Below are 20,474 nucleotides of genomic sequence, written 5' to 3'. Positions count from 1 at the left end.
CCATTCAGATGGACAGCATTAAATCTCTTCATTCCATAGGTCAATTCATATAATGGTGTGGCGGGTACATTTCTCAGCTCTCTTATTCTTGTGGACGCACACTGCGTTTGAGTCCTATTCAAAAATAACGCTCTTGGCAGTCTTACTAAGTAGGTTTTTGTTCATGTCCAGGACTTATAAATGGCAGCACCTGCCCTCAAATCTTTTCATCACTCATCCGTGAGTTTCAATTGGTCCTTATTGACTAATTCTAACCATCCTTCCTAAGAAAAATTCTGGAAATCCTTATAATTGAATAGGTAAGATTGCCTTCAATTTGGATTATAATGTAATATATTTCTGTTTTTTAAAGAAAAGACTAAAATTGCTTTTTATGTGCCATTATCAAAAAAGCACACGAGACTGGTTTTTATTCAGTAGTCTTGCACAATTAACACTTAGACACTTACCAGGGGCTGCAGTCCTGAGTTACCTACTTTCTAGTTGTATCGAAGGCCATTTGAGGTAATTGATGGATTAAAAGAACAGTCTAGTGAGCGGTTCTCAAAGTGTAGTCCCTGGTGCAGCCCCTCCAGTATCACTTGAGAACTTGTTACTAAGGGCAAAATGTCAGCCCATTGCAGACCTACTGAATCAGAATCTCCATAGGTAGCAGTCAGCCTTCTGGTGTTTGAACAAACCCTCCAATGACATCTGGGTATTGTAGGCTGTAGTTTGAGAACCACTAGTTCAATGCACTAGTTAACACATCTGGCTTTCAACCTCGGTTCACTTGGGGCACTCATTAAAATACAGATTCTTGGGGCATCTTGGTGGTTCAGTGGTTGAGCATCTGCCTTTGGCTCAGGTCGTGATCCTGGGGTCCTGGGATCGAGTCCTGTATCAGACCCCTTGCAGGGAGCATGCTTCTCCCTTTGCCTATGTCTCTGCCTCTCTCCATGTGTGTCTCATGAATAAATAAATAAAATCTTAAAAAAAAATACAGATTCTTGGTTCATATCCATACAGAATCTGACTCAGTGGGCCTCAGGTAGGGCCCAGGAATCAATGGTTTTTTTTTTTTGTTTTTTTTTTTAGGAATCAATGTTTTTATATTCTGTTGGCAAAACTTGCTTTGGGAACCTCTGCTCTCACCTTGTGTGCTGTTAGGTCACTCAATAGTATACATGTGGAATATAATGCATTTATCCCTACACAGGTGTCTTTATAGAACTCTGATTTAAGACAGTGGCTTAGAATCAGAGGTTTACTTAAGAAGACTTTAAAAATACAGGTGACTGGATTCTACTAAATCAAAAGCTCTGGTTAGGGGTGAGGAGTGGTATTCATTTTTGTGTATGTTCTGGGTTTAAGATTCTCAGCCCTCTGGGAGCCATGGATTTTTTTTTAAACAATTTTGTTTTTATTAAGTTGTTAATTTTAATTCCAGTATGGTTAACATATGGTGTTATATTAGTTTCAGGTATACAATATACTGATTGACTGGACAGTTCTGTATATACTTGGTGATGCTCATGACAAGTGTACTCTTTAATGTGTATATCTACACACATACATCTCCCCCCACCACATCTTCTTTATTAATGGGCATTTGGGTTGCTTCCATAATTTGGCTATTAGGATTAATGCTGCTATAAACATAGGGGTGCGTGTATCTCTTTGAATTAGTGTTTTTGTATTTTTTGGGTAAACCCCCAGTAGTGTGATGCTGGATTGCTGGGTAGTTCTATTTTTAACTTTGTGAGAAACCTCCAAACTGTCTTCCACAGTGGCTGTACCAGTTTGCATTCCTACTAACAGTGCAAGAGTGTTCCTTTATCTCCACATCCTTGTCAACACTGTTTCTTATGTTTTTGATTTTAGCCATTCTGATAGGTGTGAGGTGATATCTCATTTCCCTGAGGAGAGATGTTGAGCATCATTTCATGCGTCTGTTGGCCATCTGTATATCTTCTTTGGAGAAATGTCTGTTTGTGTCTTCTGCCCATTTTTAAATTGGATTATTTGGGGGTTTTGGTGTTGAATTGTGTAAGTTTTTTTATGTTTTGGGCACTAACCCTGTATTAGATACGTCATTTGCAAATCTCTTAAGAACTATGGCTTTTTGTCCTCTACTTTCATTGAGGGTTGGTAGAGAAGAAATGGCCATATTAACATTTCTTTCTGTTTGTACTACATGTTGACTCTTACATTTAGTAGAAGAACATAGTTTCTCTCTCTCCTGATAGTTAATATGCAACGCTTCACTTTCTCTGTTGCTTTAGTTACCAGAGAGCTTGGTAAAATTTTGCACTCAACTTAGAAATCCCTATTTCCCTTGTCCACTTTAATTCATGAGTCTTTTTACCGCAGCTTTATTGAGATATTACTGATCTATACCATTGTCTAAGTTTAAGATGTACAACATGATGAGTTGCAGTATATATTGCAAAATGATCACAATAAGGTTTATTAACATAACCATTATCTCATATAATTACCTTTTTTTTCTTTTTTTGATGATCATGACATTTAAGATCTAATCTCTTAACTTTGAAGTGTGGAATACAGAATGTTAGTTATAGTCACCATGCTATACAGATCCCCAGAACTTACTCATTTTATTGCTGGAACTTTGTACCCTTTGACCAACATCTCCCCCATTTCCCCCACTCCCTAGCCCCTGGCAACACTGTTCTACTCACTATTTCTATGAATTCGCGCTTTTAGATTTCACTTACAAGTGAGGACATACAATATTTGTCTTTCTTTGTCTGACTTACTTCACTTAGCATGCCCTCAGGGTCTATCAATGTTACAAAAGGCAGGATTTCCCCTTTTTATGGCTGAATAATATTCCTGTGTGTGTGTGTGTGTGTGTGTGTGTGTGTATTTCCTTTAGCCGTTCATCTGCCCACGGACAGTTAGGTTGTTTCCATGTCTTTTCTATTGTTAATGTTGCAATAAAAATAGTGCAGATATTTCTTTGAGATAATGACTTTATTTCCTTCAGATATAAGCCCAGATGTGGGATTGTTAGATCATAGGGTATTTCTGTTTTTGTTTGAGGAACCTCCATGTTGTTTTCTTTTTTTTTTTCTATGTTGTTTTCTACAGTAGCTGCACTAATTTACATTCCCACCAAGAGTATACAAGGGTCCCCTTTTCATCACCTCACCAACACACTTGTTATCTCTTGTCTTTTTGATAATAGCCATTCCAACAGGTGTGAGGTGACATCTCATTGTGGTTTTGATTTGCATTTTCTGATGATTAGTGATGTTGAGCATCTTTTCACGTATCCATTGGCCATTTGTATGTCTTTGGAAAAATGTCTTCAAGACCTTTGCCCATTTTTAAAAATCACTTTTTTTTTTTTTTTTTTGCTGTTGAGTTGTATGAGTTCCTTATATATTTTCAGATATAATTCCCTTGTCAGATAGATGGTTTTTCTCCTGTAGGTGCCTTTTCATTTTCTTGATTATTTTGCTGTGCAGAGACTTAGCATGATACAGCCCCACTTTTTTTTTTTTTTTTTTGCTTTTGTTGTTTGCACTTTTAGTGTCATAGTCAAAAAATTGTTGTCAAGGACATTGTCATGTTTTCTTCCAGTGGTGTTATAGTTTTGGTCTTGTATTTAAGTCTTTAATTCATTTTGAGTTAATTTTTGTGAGTAGTGGAAGATGGGATACAGTTTCATTCTTTTTTGCACATGGAGATCCAGTTTTCTCAGCACCATTAGTGAAAAGACTGTCCTTTCCCGCACTGAGTATTCTTAGCTCCTTTGTCAAATATTGGTCATATATGTTGGTATTACTTCTCAAGCCTCAATTCCGTTTTAGTTGTTCAAGTGTTTGTTTTTATGTCAATACCATATAGTTTTGATTACTATAGCTTGTAATAAAGTTTATACCATATAGTTTTGATTACTATAGCTTGTAATAAAGTTTGAAATCAGGAATTGTGGTGCTTCTAGGTTTATTGTTCTTTCTCAGGAACAATGGCTCTTTGGGGTCTTTTGTGGTGCCATATGAATTTTAGGATTTTTTTCTGTTGCTATGAAAAATGCCATTGGAATATTGATAGGGTGCACTGAATTGGTAGTATGGACATTTTAACAATATTCTTATGCATGAACACAAGGTATCTTCCATTTGTGACTTTCAGTTTTTTTTCATCAGTCTTCTAGTTTTCAGCATATCTGTCTTTACTGCCTTTATCAAGTAATTATTCTTAAGTATTTTATTGTTTTTGATGCCATTATAAATGGGATTGTTTTATTTCTTTTTCAGATAGTTGGTAGTATATAGAAACAAATGATTTTTGTATTTTGATTTTATATCTTATAACTTCATTAAATTTATTCTAACAGTTTTTTTGGTGGAGTCTTTGAGATTTTCTATCAATAAGATCATATCATCTGCAAACAGACAACTTTTCTTCCTTTCTGGTTTAAATGCCTTTTATTTATTTTTTTTGCCTAATTGCTTTAGTTAGAACTTCAAATACTGTATGTAGGAGTGGTGAGAATGGGCATCCTTACCTCATTCCTGATCTTAGTGGGAAAGCTTTCAACCTCTCAGTATTGAGCATGTTAGTTTTGAGTTTGTCATATGTGGCCTTTATTATTTTGAGGTATGTTCCTTCTATTCCCAATTTGTTGAAAGTGTTTATTATGACAGATGTCAAATGTTGTGAAATGCTTTTCCCACATCTGTGGAGAGAATAGTAAGATTTTTATCCTTTATTAATGTGGTTGTATCTTGCTTACTGATTTGTATGTGTTGAACCATCCTTGCATCCCAGTGTTAAATCCCACTTGATCATGGTTTATTATCCTTTTCATGTCCTATTGAATTTGGTTTGCTAAAATTTTGAGAATTTTTGTGCTTGTTTTTTTTTTTAATATTTTATTTATTTATTTGACAGAGATAGCACAAGCAGGGGGGAAGGGCAGAGGGAGAGAGAGAAGCAGACTCCCCACGTAGCAGGGAGCCTGACGTGGGGCTCAATTCCAGGGCCTCAAGATTATGACCTGAGCTGAAGGTAGATGCTTAACCAACCCATCCACCCTGGGCCCTTAGCACATGTGTTTATCAGGGATATTGGCTTATGTTTTCTTGTAGTATCTTTATCTGGATTTTGTATCAGGTTACAAATGGTTTTGGGAGTATTCCTTTCTCATCAGTTTTTTGGGGAAGCATTTGATAAGGATTGGCATTAATTCTCTAAATGTTTGATACATCCACCAGCAAAACTATCTAGTCCTGGCCTTTTCTTTATTGGGAGGTTTTTGATTACTTGTTTCTGTCTCCTTACTTGTGTTTGATCGCTCAGATTTTCTTTTTTTTTATAATAAATTTATTTTTTATTGGTGTTCAATTTTCCAACATACAGAATAACACCCAGTACTCATCCCGTCAAGTGCCCCCCTCAGTGCCCGCCACCCAGTCACCCCCACCCCCCCGCCTTCCTCCCCTTCCACCACCCCTAGTTCATTTCCCAGAGTTAGGAGTCTTTATGTTCTGTCTCCCTTTCTGATATTTCCTACCCATTTCTTCTCCCTTCCCTTCTATTCCCTTTCACTATTATTTCTATTCCCCAAATGAATGAGAACATACAATGTTTGTCCTTCTCCAATTGACTTCCTTCACTCAGCATAATACCCTCCAGTTCCATCCACGTTGAAGCAAATGGTGGGTATTTGTCATTTCTAATGGCTGTCGCTCAGATTTTCTATTTCTTTATGATTCAGTCTTGGTAGGTTGTATGCTTCTAGGAATTTATTCATTTCTTTTAGATTGTCCAGTTTGTTGGCATATCAAACTCATGATATCTTGTTCTTGTAAAACCTTCTGTAAGCTGGCTGAAACTTGTTTGGAGATGGACAGAGTCTAGAAACTATGTAGAAGGTGAAATATCTGCCCTTTACTTTGAAATAAGCTCATTTGGAGAACCTCTCCCAGCTCTGGATCCCCGTCTCCTTTGTGTCTTCCTGTATATAATGGACGTACTACAACTGTCAGTATCCTGGTTGTGAAAGAGTTAATGTTTTCCATTACCAGGCACTGACATAGGCAGTAGGGGAAATCTGGTTCATTTTGTTTCAAAATACACCATACCTCAAATAAGTACAAACAGCTGCAATGCAGGATTAGGGCCAAAAGAAATCAGTGTGGTGCTATGAACTCCAGCTGAGAGGAGTTCATGTAACATGGATCTGAGATCAGGCTCCAAAATGAAACCATCAGGCCCCAGCAGGAGAAGAGTCCTTGCTTGTCATCCTGGTCACCTCCACAGCCACCACTCAAGCTGGGATGGCTCTTCAGGGAGGTGACTGTTTCCTCTTCCCTCTGGATCCACTTCTCTGCAGTGGACTGAGCACACCACCTTCAGTTTCTTGGAACCCAGAACCGTAGTAGTGTAAAATGAAGAAATCTTGGAACACAAAGGATTTATAGATCTGTTGCCTGCTTATTTTATCTGCATGACTTGGCTTAAAATGACAACCACACTAACCCCAGCCCTACAGCACACTCCTTCCTTTAAAGCCCCAGGAAATTCTTGGTCAGGTAGAAACTGCTGCCACTGAGTCTGTTCGGTGGTTTTTCCTCCTTCCAGATTTTTCAGGTAACATCGGTTTAGCAAGACTTTTTTTTTTTTTCTTTTTTCTTTTTCGGGTTCCCTTCTATACCAGAATTCCCTTTTTAATTTTATAATGCTTTCTCTCCTCTTTGGCTTAGTCACATATCTTTTCACACTAGTGAGCTGTTTTTCCTGTAGGACACTCTCCATTCTTTACATACTTGGATTTCCCCCTGTGATTTTTCTGGACAAGTAGGACAGCATTTTTCAGACTGATGATTAGATGGTCAGAAGTCTTTAAAGTGTTGTCTCACAGCTGCTTTTAGGTCTCCAGCTGGTTTTTAGGTCCTGTCTCAAGCTTAGGGGTTTTGTGGCTACTTTGTGGTTTTATTATCTCTTTGCAGTTTGCAAAAAGGCTTCTCCGCCTTTCCATTTTCTGCTGCTTTCCTGATAAACAGCTTCAACAATCATTTAAAAAGATATCCACTGTCACATTTAAAATCCTTTCATAAAAGAAAAACAAGACTTAGAATACCATTCAAGTAAGTTAGGGAGGGGCCCTTCTTTTGTTTGTTTGTTTTCATAGTTACTAAATCACTGTGAATGAGGAGAGTCATTTAATTCCCTTTGCTCCACATTCCTAATTTCTTCAACAGGGATGATAATATTTGAAATGTTACTCATGAAATTGTTATATTAATGAACGAGGAGGCCAGCCTTTCCTTACTGACCTTTCAAGTTGGCAAAAGCATGTATGTGAATTCTCAGGAAACGATGGTATTTACATATCCTCCGCCCAGCTGGGAATAATTCATGCTGTAGCACAATACTGTGTTCTTTAGATTTCTCTCCCTACTTACAGTTCTAAAGAAGTCTGTTTTAAAGAGGTTTTATTGCCAGGAGGGACTTCACCGAGGAAAAGTGGTGGATGTTGAGAGCAGGGAAAGAAATTAAATTAAGCGCCCCATTTTTCCCATGGCAAGGAAGGTTACCAGAATTGTATTCAACAGGTATTATTATTATTTTTTTCCCTCCTCAAAACATTGGCTAAGATGCCTGCGTCTAGACTTAGGAGGTACAAGATTTTTTTTTTTTTTTTTTTGAAGGTAACTTATCTCCAGTTTAATTAGAGATTAGTGAAGGAAACCAGGTTTCTTATTTGGCTCTTGAACTGCAAAAATAAAACGCTCATATTTTTGAATAGCACATTGTGGGCCAAACAACATCTGGAAGAAATTATTCTCACTGGTAGGCAGAAGAAATTTCATAATCCACCATCTTCAAAGAACGTGGTACCTTGTCCCATTTCCCCCATCTCCTGGAAACAGAAGACGTCTTAAGGCCACATTGCTGGGACATCTGCCTTTTTCTTTGTTTTGTGTCGCATGCAAATATATGTTTCTGGCACTATAATGCTTCTTGAGCTTTGAAAATAAAGCACAACTTGGTGGTATGAGGCTGCCTGCACTGTGTGCTGTGGTCCAGACTTCTTCTTTTTCAAAAGACCTATTTGACTCTTGGCAACATGCCTCTTACACTCAGCCATTTGTCTGAGACATCTTTTCCTGTCTTCTCTAAAATCAGGCGCATGTGTGTCTGGGGTAGTCATGTAATTTGTAACAGTAACTCCTAACCAGATTAAATTTTGTAAAATTCAATTTATTCTCGGGCATGTGTATTCGTATGTTAAATGGTGACACACGAATACTCCCTTCCAACTAAACGTGTTTTCCTTTAGATGGTGGGGCTCCTGCCGCCCCTGCGTCCTCCCTCCTCATCTCCTACTCTCCCTCCCCTTTCGAACTTAAAAGTTGTAAGTAGAGTACAAAAGTGTGAAGGGACTTTTTAATCTCACCAAGCCAATTAGGAGTGACTTGTTGACATGATGTTGACACCCTTAAATAGTTTAGAGTATCTTTCCTATATACAAGGACGTTCTTCACATGGCCACAAAACCACCATCAGAATTAGGAGATGAGCATCATTATTGTGTCTGATTCGCAGATCCTACTGAACTTTCCCCAAGTTGTTGCAATAATCTCCTTATAAAGGATCCAGTCCAGAATCTTGCATTGTATTAATTTGTCATGTCTCTTGTCTCCTTTCACATGGAACAGTTTCTCAGTATTTTTCCCCTCGTATGACCTGATCTTTTAAAGGTTATATATAGGATGGGCACCTGGGGGGCTCCGTTGGAAGAGCACGTGACTCTTGATCTCAAGGTCATGAGTTTGAGCCCATGTTGGGTACAGAGATTACTTACATAAATGAAACTTTAAAAAATTAAAGATTATAGGAAAGTTGTCTTGCAGAATGACCTTCAATTTGAGTTGAACCCATGTCCCTTTTGATTAAATTCAGGTTTTGAACCTTGACAGGAATATCACTGAAGTGATGCTGTGTTCTTATCATTGCATCCTGTCAGGTGGCACACAACATCAATTTGTTCAAATTTCCTGTGATGTTTACTTGGATGACTTGAGTTAAGGTGGTGTCTTCCAGACTTCTCCACTGTAAAGTTACTGTTTTCCCTTTATAATGAATATGGATTTTGTGGGAAAATATTTGGGTTTATATAACTATCCCATTTCTTGCCAAACTTTTATTAATTTATTTATTTCAAAACGAACTCCTGGATTCCTGTTTTATTTAAAGGATTATAAAGCTGTTACTGTCATTTATTTTGAAACTCAAAACTTTTTATTCTTGGCCAAGGGGGTGCCTTTCAGCTAATTTCCCTGTTCTTTTAACATGGCCCCATAATTCTTTGAGTGCTGTCTTTCTGGCAAAATAAGATTTTCTGAGTGATACTATGTTCCACCTCAGGGCTTAATAAATATGTATGGATTGTCTTTGTATGTTTCTCCAAAGTGTGTGTGGGGTGGACATAGAGATACACGATTTCAATACAATTTTATTGTATAAAAAGTGTGTAAGTTTTTATTATATAAAATTCAATTGTATGTAAACATAGTTTTAATAACTCAATTGGCAAGTATTATCACATGTTAAGAATGTTTCTAAAATTTGCCAGTCATGTGTGATAATGCATTAAGCATCCTTGTAGCAAAATCGTTGCCCTTAGTATTAGTTCTTTACCTAAATTCCTAGATGCCTCTGTTAATGGGACACTGGGCTGAATCATTTTCTTATCACAGTTATAGACTTCTGTATTCTGGCCATCTATTTGGATACTTTGCTCCCACTCCCATTTACTCTCTCTCCTTCTCCTTGTCCCTTCCCTCACCTCCACTAGGATGAATATGCATGTTCATATTCCTTCAGTTGTAGGCCTTTTGGGAATTCTGGCTTTGGAAACATGCACTTGCTCTTAGAAGGAACCATCTTCCATCTCCTCCATTGACTGTGATTGGCAGAGTCTAGCTTAGCCCGTCGCTTGGTTACAGAGGTTGTAGTAATTCTCCTCGTCTTGGAACTGAGGGACTGCAAATACTCCAGCATGGCTCAGAGGTTCCCTCCCTAAACATCCCTCAGTAAAACTTACCCATGTTATGCTTCAGGGTACCTCTTCACTTAGGTGCAAATCCTAAGTCCCATTAGTCTTTGCACTGCTCTGGGTCCCTATGCAGAGAGCTTAGGGTCATGGCGTTAGACACCAAGAACACCCAAGAGCTTGGACAATGTGGACGTGGGCCATGGAAAGAAACAGGGTAGTAGTAAATCTGTCTTTTATCCAAAGAGAACTTCGTCCTACCTTTCAGGAGGATTTTCTCAATCCTTTTAGTTGACTTGACTTTTCTTCCTTCATTCCCATCCCTTCACCCCTGCTCTCTCCCATCACGATTGAGTACACTCCCTTGTTCATCATTCTTTAACTCTGAAATCTGTAATTCTAGCCCATTCCTGAGCCACTATTACTAAACCACAACCCCTCTCCCCCGTTTTCTTAGCAGTATAACACAAACTAGCTTGAGTTTGAGACTACAGAGTATGGCCAACATATCTTTTGCCTTTAGTAATGACAACTGTTCTGAGATTTTTCTGCCAATTGTGTTCTAACAATTCCTGGTAATTTTGCCACATTTCAGGATAGTGTATCTCCTGGTCAAGAGCACCGTTCAAAAGTGAAAACTGTATGCTTGTCAACGCAGTCTTTTAAATCAGAACAGTGAGTTTATTTAAATAATTTTGGGGCCAGTTTCTTCAGTCCTGTAGAATACTGGACTCTGAACAGATAAGGGACGTGTTAAATAGGGCTATGGTGGTGCTTTTGTTTCTCCCTGGGCAGGCAGCGTGTATTCCTTTCCTTGGAATGCGTCAGCTGAGTGCCATATGGAAAGAATGATAGACTTTTAGGCCAAATGTAGAATGAAAGATCTGATTGAAAAGCTGGAGAAGCAAATGGAAAAACTGATCCTATATGTAGGAAAAGAAAAGATTTAAGAACACGAAATATATTGTCTTCAGTGAATATATTGAAGCAAGATCTTGGGCCTGATGCTTTGAAGAAGAGAGGAAAGTTTCTGCTGCCGCAGGTAGAGCTGGTATTTTATAACAAAACATGAGGAAATGATTTGGTTTCTTAAGTGCTTTTCTGATTTCTTTGTTCCAACTCTGCATGTGGAGCAAATGGACCCTGAGAGTGATCACAGCTTTCTTCATCCCAGCTGGACCATTTGCCTCACCGGTTTTATGGGAAGCAGTGGTAAGCATAGGAAATTAAGATAAAAAATGTAGCATGTGTCTGTAGTCACCCGTTTTCCCCCCCTTACTTTTCCTTTTCAGGCTCTTTGAGCCTGAAATTCTCTTCTTATTGACTTTAGAAATAGAACAGTATTGATTGAGTCTCAAAAGGTGAATGTTTTTCTTGTGATTTTCTGGAGGGTTTTTTTTTTTTTAAAGATTTATTTATTTTAGAGAGAGTTGGGGAGGGGGCGCAAAGGGAAGGAGGTAAGTAGACTCTCGCAGAGCCCGACTCAGGGCTCGATCTCATGACCTCCGAGATCATGACCTGAGTCGCCAAGTGTTGAATGCTTAACCAACTGAACCACTCAGGTGCCCTGATTTTCTGGAGTTTTTATCTTAGTTCATGACAGCTATATGCACTTCAGCTATGTTGTTTTTCTCTTAGTAGTTAGAATAACTGCATTTTTGGTCCTGTGATGATCATAGGTATTGTTTGCATTGACAGGCTACTCATGCCGACACTCTCCTGAGCACCTCATTTTTATTTAACGTAGAATCAGTTGCATTATGCCATCGAGTAGATTTTTGAGGGTGAGATATACCCTGATAATATCTAATAAAAGCTCTTTGTTCTTGCTATTGCTCGTAAAGGACAGCTGGGATGAATGTATACTTTTTGAATCATTGCATATTTCTGATGAAATCATGAAAGTTTCTCCTATCTTCTCATCTGTTGTGGTCAGGATGGCGACTATGTCCAGCCCGATTTTTTCCCCTTGTGATTTGACTTATTTTTCCCCTGACTTGATTTTTATTTAATGGGGATTGTTTTAACTCTTGCGGGTTAGCAACTTAACAGACCTGTGTTTCGGTTGCAGGTCAAGTACTTCATATTTTCCCTGGAATGGGGTGAGGTCTCTCCCCCCTTTTAATTGTGGTAACATATATGTAACATAAAATTTACTGTCTTAACCATCTTCAGGTTTAAGCAGTAGTAAATATCTTCGCATGGCTGGTAAGCAGATCTCTGGAACTCTTCATCTTATAAAACTGAAACGTACCCATGAAACAACAGCTCCCCCTGTCCTCCTCCCCCCAGACCCTGGCAACCACCCTTCTAGTCTCTGTTCCTGTGAATTTGACTACTCTAGGTGCCTCATATGAGTGGAGTCACTAAGTATTTATATTTTTGTTACTTATTTTACTTAGCATAATGCCCCCAAGGTTTATCCATGTTGTAATATGTGTCAGAATTTTCTTCCTTTTTTAAGGCTGAATAATATTCCACTGTAGTTATATATACCACGTTGTTCATCCATTCACTTGTTGATGGGCACTTGAGTTGCTTCCACTTTTTGGTGATTATGAATAATGCTGCTGTGAACATGGGTGTACAAATATGTCTTCTTAGGCCCCACTTTCAATTCTTTTGGTTATACATCCAGCAGTGGAATTGCTGGGTCCTATGATGATTCCATTCTTAACTTTTTGAGGAACCCCCATCCTGTTTTCTATAGCAACTGAGCCATTTTACCAGTAGTACATAAAGTACCACCAGCAGTAAAATAAAGGTTCCGGTTTCTTCGCATCCCTGCCAATACTCATTTTTCTGCCTTTTTGATGGCAATTATTCTTTTTTATTATTTTTAAAGATTTTGTTTATTTATTCACGAGAGACAGAGAGAGAGAGGCAGAGACACAGGCAGAGGGAGAAGCAGGCTCAATGCAGGGAGCCCAATGTGGGACTCGATCCCCAGACCTGGGATCACACGCCCTGAGCCAAAGGCAGACACTCAACTGCTGAGCCACCCGGGTGTCCCATTGATGGCAATTATTCTAATGGACGTGAGATAGTATCTCATTGTGGTTTTGACTTGCATTATTGTGTCATGTGCTTTTGGCCATTTGTATATGGAGAGATGTTTGTCCATTTTTAAATTGGATTGTTTGATTTCATGGTTCAGTTGTAGGAGTTCTTTATATATTCCTTTATAGAGTCCTTTTTAGATTTAGGATTTGCACATATTTTCTCCCATTCCATGGACTGTATTTTCACTTTTGATTGTGTGTCCTTTGCATGGAAGTTCTTAATTTTGATTTAGTGCATCTTATCTGTTTTTTGTTGTTGTTTGTGTTGTGGTGAGCTCTTTCAGTCTTCTTTAATGTCTTTTAAGAAAAGTTAACTTTTGTTAACTATTGTGCCATTAGTCCTCAAACATACCAATTATTCTTATACTGACTCTCTACTTTCTGTGCTCTGTACCCATAATGTCTAGTCAGTCTAGTAAATTCCATTAGTATAAGTATGTGTGGATTTGCTCAAGCTCATCTTCCATGGCATCAACTTGGTTTTCTGTAGTGGCACTCCTGCCTGCTGTAGTTTAAAATTTTTATATCAGTGGTGATACTATTTTTTCTTTCTTTTTCTTTTTTGCTTTTATTTTTTTAAGTTATACATGTTTGTAATTTAAAGTGTCAAGTAGGGGCACTTGGGTGGCTCAGTTGGGTAAGTATCTTGCCTTCGACACGGGTCATGATCCTGGGGTCCCAAGTTAGGCTCCCTGCTGAGTGGGGAGTCTGCTTCTCCCTCTCCTTCAGCCCCTCACTTACTCTCTCATAAATAAATAAGTAAGTAAGTAAGTTAAAAAAAAAATAGTGTCAAGTAGCTGTATGTGGCTCTCTTAAGAAAAGGAGCTCTTCTCTCCCTACCGTTTTACCCTCACCATGGCCAAGATTTTCAGTTGTTTTAGTTGCTTTGTTCAGTATTTTCATTGCCTCTTTGAGATCTTTACTCATACTTTTTGATATATCAGTTTGAAATATTTCTAGATGTCCAAGGGGAAAGATGCGCCACACACACACTCCCATCCTGTATCTCTTCATCCTTATATGGTTAGGTCATGATTTCGATTAGGCCATTTGTTATTCAGTGTTCATGCCATCATGACCTTGTTAATGTGGTTAATAGTGGAGTTATCGAAAATTCCATGACTCCTTTTGCTCTTCTGCAGATTCTTTAAAAAGGAAATTTTAATCATTTTTTTAATGTTTGTTTTCTGTGTACTCATTCAAACCCAAACTCTTGTCAGTTCTAAAAGTCTGCTCTCCATGTATGGATCCAGATGCAGAATTATTCTATCAAGGCTACTTTTTGAGTCCCATTACCCATCATCTAGGGATCTCTTTTCTAATTATGCCAGAAATTCCTTGTGTTTTTCTCCTGTTTTGGACTATTCCTGTATTATATGCCTTTTTTCTTACTTTCCTCCCTGTTTTGCTGAAGAACATCCTCCAATAGAATTATAGGTTATAAATCATTTGCTTCGTTGCCTCATTATCTTTTGGCTTCCTGGTTGCTGTTGAGAAGTCCAAAGACTTTCTGATCATGAATTCTTTATTTATGCACACACACACCCCCCAACTGCCCCCAATTTCTGATTGGTTACGGAATTTTTTGTCCATGCCTACCATTTAAAAAATTTTCATGATGATGTGCTTGATGTGGGCAGGTAGGCACCCAGTGGACTCTAATAGCCAACAAATTTATGACTTTTCCATTTTAGGAAATGGACCCCCTATCCCCTATTTCCTTTATTCTTTCTTTCTGGAATTGCTTTTCTTGAACCATTGGCTCTCCTGGACTAGGCCTTACCTTTCGCCTTACTGTTCTGTTTTCCTTTTTTTCTTTCCTCTACATTTGGGACAAGTTTTTTCACTTGACATTTGAATTAGCATTGCAAAGTATTTTGTTTCTGTTTCAAGGGATGCAGTGTTATCTTTCTGGTGTCATTATTGGTTAAGTGCTTTCATCTGCTTAGATTCAAGAGAAGCCTCTTAGTCCTTAGATGATACAGGCTGGCTTCAGATGCTGTTCAGCACTGGTAGGGGGAATAAATACTAAGAAACAAGAAATAAGCCATAGCTCTGATTTTCCTATATCACATCTTCTTGTTCCTCCAGGTTTGAGGTTCAGAGGTTTTTTTTTTTTTTTTTTTTTTTCTACTTGGTTTCTGCCAGACTGTAGAGCTCTGCAGAAGGATACACAGATTTCAGGTCTGAATTTTTTCCCACTTCATTGAAAAGGCTCTATATGTGATACTTTTCTAAAGCTTTGAGGATACATTTATTCTTTCCTCATTTTAGCATTGATGACTTCTTTCCCCCTTTAGTACTGTTCATTCATCTGTTATATTTTGGGGATGCAGCTTTGAAATCTTTACCTATGTAAGCCCCTCCCCCACCAAGCTGTAGTTTTCCTACTGTTTTATGATAACAATCTTTTTTTTAATTTTTAAAAAAATTTTTATTTATTTATGATAGTCACAGAGAGAGAGAGGCAGAGACATAGGCGGAGGGAGAAGCAGGCTCCATGCACCGGGAGCCCGATGTGGGATTCGATCCCGGGTCTCCAGGATCGCACCCTGGGCCAAAGGCAGGCGCTAAACCGCTGCGCCACCCAGGGATCCCCTATGATAACTATCTTTTGCTTTATTTTTTATTATGTTTTCTGCTTTATCGACTACATTCAAGTTCATAATTCAGATTCTGTTTTTTTTTTTTTTTGGTTAATGCAGACTCATTCTGACCTCATAATTTTTAAAGTTTTTTTTTAATGTAATACACCTATTTCTTATGTAAATATTTGCTTTGATCCTAGAATCTTCTCTTGAGCTATAATATTTCTCATTTGCCTGGTGGATTTGGATTTTTCTCTGTTATCCGTGGAGAGGGAAGTCTATGCATATTCAGTATCGAGTATTGCCCTGTGTTCTTTCAAGAGACTGAAAATGAGTCACTGTTTGATTCAAGTCCAGATAGAGGAAAATGGTTATATTAATAGTAGACTAATTTGCCAATTAGAAATTCATCTTTGTTTGCGACCTAGGGAAGGAGCCAGCATCAGCTGGAGAAGTAAATGAAGGGGAGTTTGCCTCAAAACCAGAGACTTTCTTTTAGGTATTTGGTGTGGTCCTCAGTAATTAGTAAGGTCATTGTCACTTGGCAAGGTTGCCCATGTCAGAAGCCAGCTGGTAGAGTTTTCCCCCACATGTTTTCTGGGGCAGTCATCACGGCCACATGTAAATCAGAAGTAAATACAGACAGAAATGACTTACTTAGTTGAAGCCAGGAAGCCCTTTTAAGGAGTGAGTGTATTTTAACTATACTCCAGTGCTTCTTGGCTTCATTGTCCACCCCTCATGCCTTTGAACTAGGAGTATTATCAGGAATCTATTAGGGTCTCATTTGCTTATTTTCTGCCCATGTAGTGCAGTTTCACATGAAGGGGATGTTGTACCTTAGTCCTTCTATCAATCTTTCCCTTATCGATTCTTGTTTGAATTTTCAGAAAAGTATACTAGAAATAGCTGGATTCCATCTGTGGCTCTAGGGCTGATTCAGGGTATTTCTTATTCTTATATTCAATTGGTTATTTCTCTAGTAATCTGGCACAGAGGAATGAGTCTATGTGGCTTTCTTACTTGTGGATTGTATTTTGTACATCTGTTTTGAATTGTAGGGGGAATAATGAATTAATTCATACCCAATGACTATGGAGGAATAGATGAATGGGCCAGTAAATAAATAAGTGATGGCTGATCTTTTGCAAGTGTGGGGCATGAGAGGTGGTTTGTGGTTTGGGGAAGAATGGTACAGATCAGAAGAGATGCCTACAATGGAGAATGAAGAGAAGTACAGAGAGAGAGGAGGGGCAACAGTAATGACCCAAGGGTGGCTGGGGTCAGCGGGGTCAGCTGACCCGTGGCTCCTGTAGCTGGAGCACAGTCTTCCAGCTCAAGCGAAGGAAACGGAGAGCTGGATTGATGGCGGGTTGGAAGAACTATGGGACAGGCATCCAGATACTTGGAAGAGTTTGAAGAGGGATGCATTTCTTTAGAAATGTGGTGCAGTCCTGTGGTTGACATTACGAGGCTCTGGGAAAGCAGGGGACTGGTATGTCACAGTGAGCTGGCTTACTTGGTTAGGGACTGAATGGCAATATTTAGGATGTCATCTTGTTTACTTCCCCCATGATCTGTGCAGTTTGTTAAAGACGCTGGGAAGTACATATGTACTTATGTATGTAATTGGTTTTATAAATGTAATTTTAGGACTTCACTCCCACAAGAGAGCTGATTTATACCCTTTGTGGTAGTATTGCTTAGCCCTTGTATTTTTAGAGTTAAGAAACCATATGCCGTTTCATAAAGGGCTCCTGTAATGTAAGAATAGATTCAACAAAGGCCTCCTAATTAGGTAAGTCTGAAATGCTTTAGGAGAAGGCAGTTTATTTCCTGCCTTATTTTCTTGCTTGCTTCTTGAAGATAGGAAACTAACAATCTGGGCTATCACTTATGTGTCTCAAGGATGTGTGACATAAATCAAAACTGGGAACACATAACAGTTTTCTACAGATGAGAGCAGCAGCACAGGATTCTCTTGTTTCAGAGTTTGAGGAAATTAGTTATCCTGCAGGACCTCTGACTGCCATCCTGCTTTCTTTTCGGGACGATCTGAAATTTTTTCTCAAACCCTAAGCATTTTCTATCCTTAGTTTGTGTTCACATAGGGGGCTAGTCTGTGGAAAGAGCACAGCCTTGGAGTGGGGCCTGGTTCAGGTGTCAGCGCCCTAATTTTTGGGCTGTGTGTCTTTGGTTGTGTACGCTCCACAAATTGTTAAAGCCTCAGGGTTTTTGTCCATGAAATGAATTAACAGTATCCACCTCAAACTGTATGCAAAATGAGTTGCTCAGCATCTCGTAGGCTTTTATTAAATCCCAGTCTCCTAGCTTCCCCCTTTGCTTGTTAGCAGTGATACCATCTGGAATATTTGTCACATACACTTCACAGGCTAGCTGCTCTCTATTCACCTTTCAGGCAATTCTGTGTGCTCTGAATATTGAAAATCTTTTAAGGTTATATTGCCTAATGACTTAGCTTAGTTATTGGATCCTAGCACATAGTGTGAGTCTAAGAATAGAATCTCACTTGCCTGCTTGTTTTGTTTTTTGGTTATCATGCTATTTACATATTCATCTGTCCACCCTACATATGATAGAGTAAGACAGTGTGAATTATAAATACATGAGAAGGAAAAGGAAAAATAAAAAAGGGGCGGGCACAAAATGATGCTAGGAATACATTCAGTATAAAGCAGTACAGCAAGAGGATCTTATAATTTTCTCAGTGTAGGCTTGGCATTCAGGCAAAAAGGCACTCCCATATGAATATACCTTTCTCCCAGGCTGTTCACTTAAATTTGTGGTATTGATAAACAACCAATCTTCCCTCCCCTCCCCAAAGTGAGGATTAATGAGAACATCAGGGCACCTAAGGAATTTAGTGTTGAATGTTATGCCAAAATAGTTTGACAGCTTTACTCCTTAGCTGTTAATAACTAGAATCACTCTAACAGAGGGAAGAAGGTAGGAAGGAAGAAGGTAAGAAGAAGCCATCATTCTAAACAAAACTTAAAGTGATTGAAACTATAGTATGAAGGAGAATATGCAAAAACAGGATAAAAATCAAAACTTTAAGTTCATAGAAGTGGCTGCTAAACCTAGATTATTTCTTAGGAAACAGTTGTGAGGTTTTGTGATTTGCCTGGCATCATCCAGCCAGTGCAGAGTAGTGCCAGAGGATTCGGGGCTCAGAAGGCTTGGATAAAATGTCCAGCTCAAGACTTAAATCTTTATTGCTACTATAATGAAAAGTATTTTTTTCCAGTAGTTAAAAAGTGTTCAGATATCATCTTGCATTGCTGGTGAAACTTGAAATTATATTTCCAGACAAAAGCTTCCTGAGGTCAGGGGCTGGCCCAGTTTTATCCATTATGCTCCTGGGTTCACTGTAGATGTTCAATAAATATCTTTTGAATAAATGAAAGGATATTATTAGGTGGTCTGAAAACAACCTAAAAATGAGAACTTTCTTAAAAGGGAAGAATTTTCATAAATTCTTAAAATGAAAAAATTTCCCTGTGGATCAAATGTGTGGAAACAATCACATCAGTCTTTGGACAGAAGTTGGGCCACACTTTACTGCAGAGAATTCATCTTTTTGAATTTTCTTAATGAACATGTTAGTAACAAAAGATGCGTTTATATTTTGTGCCTATCCAGCATCCTCTCTCCGAGGATGTGAAAAAGACTGTAGAAGCGCACTCTTCCCCACTCATAGGCAAGACTGGCTAATGAAACTACCCTCCTTCTGCCCCACACCCGTTGGAGTACTTGATTCATTCTTGTAACTGACTCCTCTAACTATGGGTTGCCTTGCCTTTCTTTAATCTTTGTGGTGACTAAGTTTCCTGAAGAAATGTAAACATGGAACATTCTCACTTTCTTGTGTTCCATACTAGACTGGGAATTGACTGTGGCTCTCCTTCTGGTTCTGTCATTAACAAAATGTGTGACTATAGTTTCTTCTCTTCTCCACACCTTAGTTATCCATCTGCAACTGGATACGCTTGAACTGGCTGATCTTTAAGACACTTGATGTTTTGGTATTATTCTCTTTGCCCTTTGGATTTAAACTGGCAGTTATCGATTGTGGGTCATTTAATTCATTTATTGTTGAATGATAGAATGGGGTCTCCCCTGGGCCCACTGTCCCCAACCTTACAGTTTGAAAATGCCTCCTCAAAACACCTAACTTAGCAAGAATAACTGGATTCAGACTTCTGAAAATACATCAACCTAACATGATTTGGGTGAGTGGTACGGGAATCCTGGCTCAGAAATGCGAGATGCTCCCTTCTGGGTTCTTCTTTTCTTTAAACTTCTAGTTGATATGTTGTACAGCGATTTTTGCTTTCTTTGGCCAGTGGTACTTCACTCTCATACACTAGTCCTTTCAGGCTAAATGTGTATTTTCTCATCCTTTTCCAGGTACACAGTTCCTCCTAGCATGACCGTGATCTGATCAATAGCTAACGTAACTTGACTCCTGTGTCTGGCGCTGTTGTGCTGGGGCCTGGTCACTGCCCACAACTACAGAGCTGCCATGGTTGCTGCCCCCACTTCCACCCCTGTAAATTCACAACCCCAGGTAAGTGATTCAACCTGGTATAAGTTTGGGGTAATCTTAGTTTTGTCAGATATTTACATTGAGTTTCAGAAGGTGCATATGTAAACTTGTAGTTATCATTTGGTGGGCGTTTGGATAACAGTGCTTTTGTGAGGCAGGTGCTATTTATTTAGTTCAAGAAGCAGCTGGAACAATGAGAAAGTAATGATAGTGGAGCAGCCTCTGTGCATAGGGGT

General features: G+C 38.8%; 1 protein-coding gene across 6 annotated transcripts in view; it reads left to right on the top strand.

The window, feature by feature from the left end:
• Positions 1-20,474, top strand: part of LPAR1 (lysophosphatidic acid receptor 1) — a 131,611-nt gene that overhangs the window by 34,788 nt on the left and 76,349 nt on the right. For 5 of the 6 annotated variants that reach the window (XM_077912883.1, XM_077912884.1, XM_077912882.1 and 2 more), the window contains one exon: positions 20,100-20,259. In XM_077912883.1, the coding sequence (XP_077769009.1) occupies positions 20,215-20,259 (45 nt within the window). In that variant the 5' untranslated portion in view covers positions 20,100-20,214. Of the gene's footprint in view, positions 1-19,897; positions 19,922-20,099; positions 20,260-20,474 lie in introns of those variants that run through there. The other variant, XM_077912886.1, reaches the window with a different exon arrangement.

The sequence above is a fragment of the Canis aureus genome, chromosome 10 (assembly GCF_053574225.1).
Source record: "Canis aureus isolate CA01 chromosome 10, VMU_Caureus_v.1.0, whole genome shotgun sequence".
In the NCBI taxonomy this organism is placed as follows: domain Eukaryota; kingdom Metazoa; phylum Chordata; class Mammalia; order Carnivora; family Canidae; genus Canis; species Canis aureus.
The sequence above is the reverse complement of the archived record's forward strand: the minus strand, read 5'-3'. Positions and strand labels throughout refer to the sequence as shown.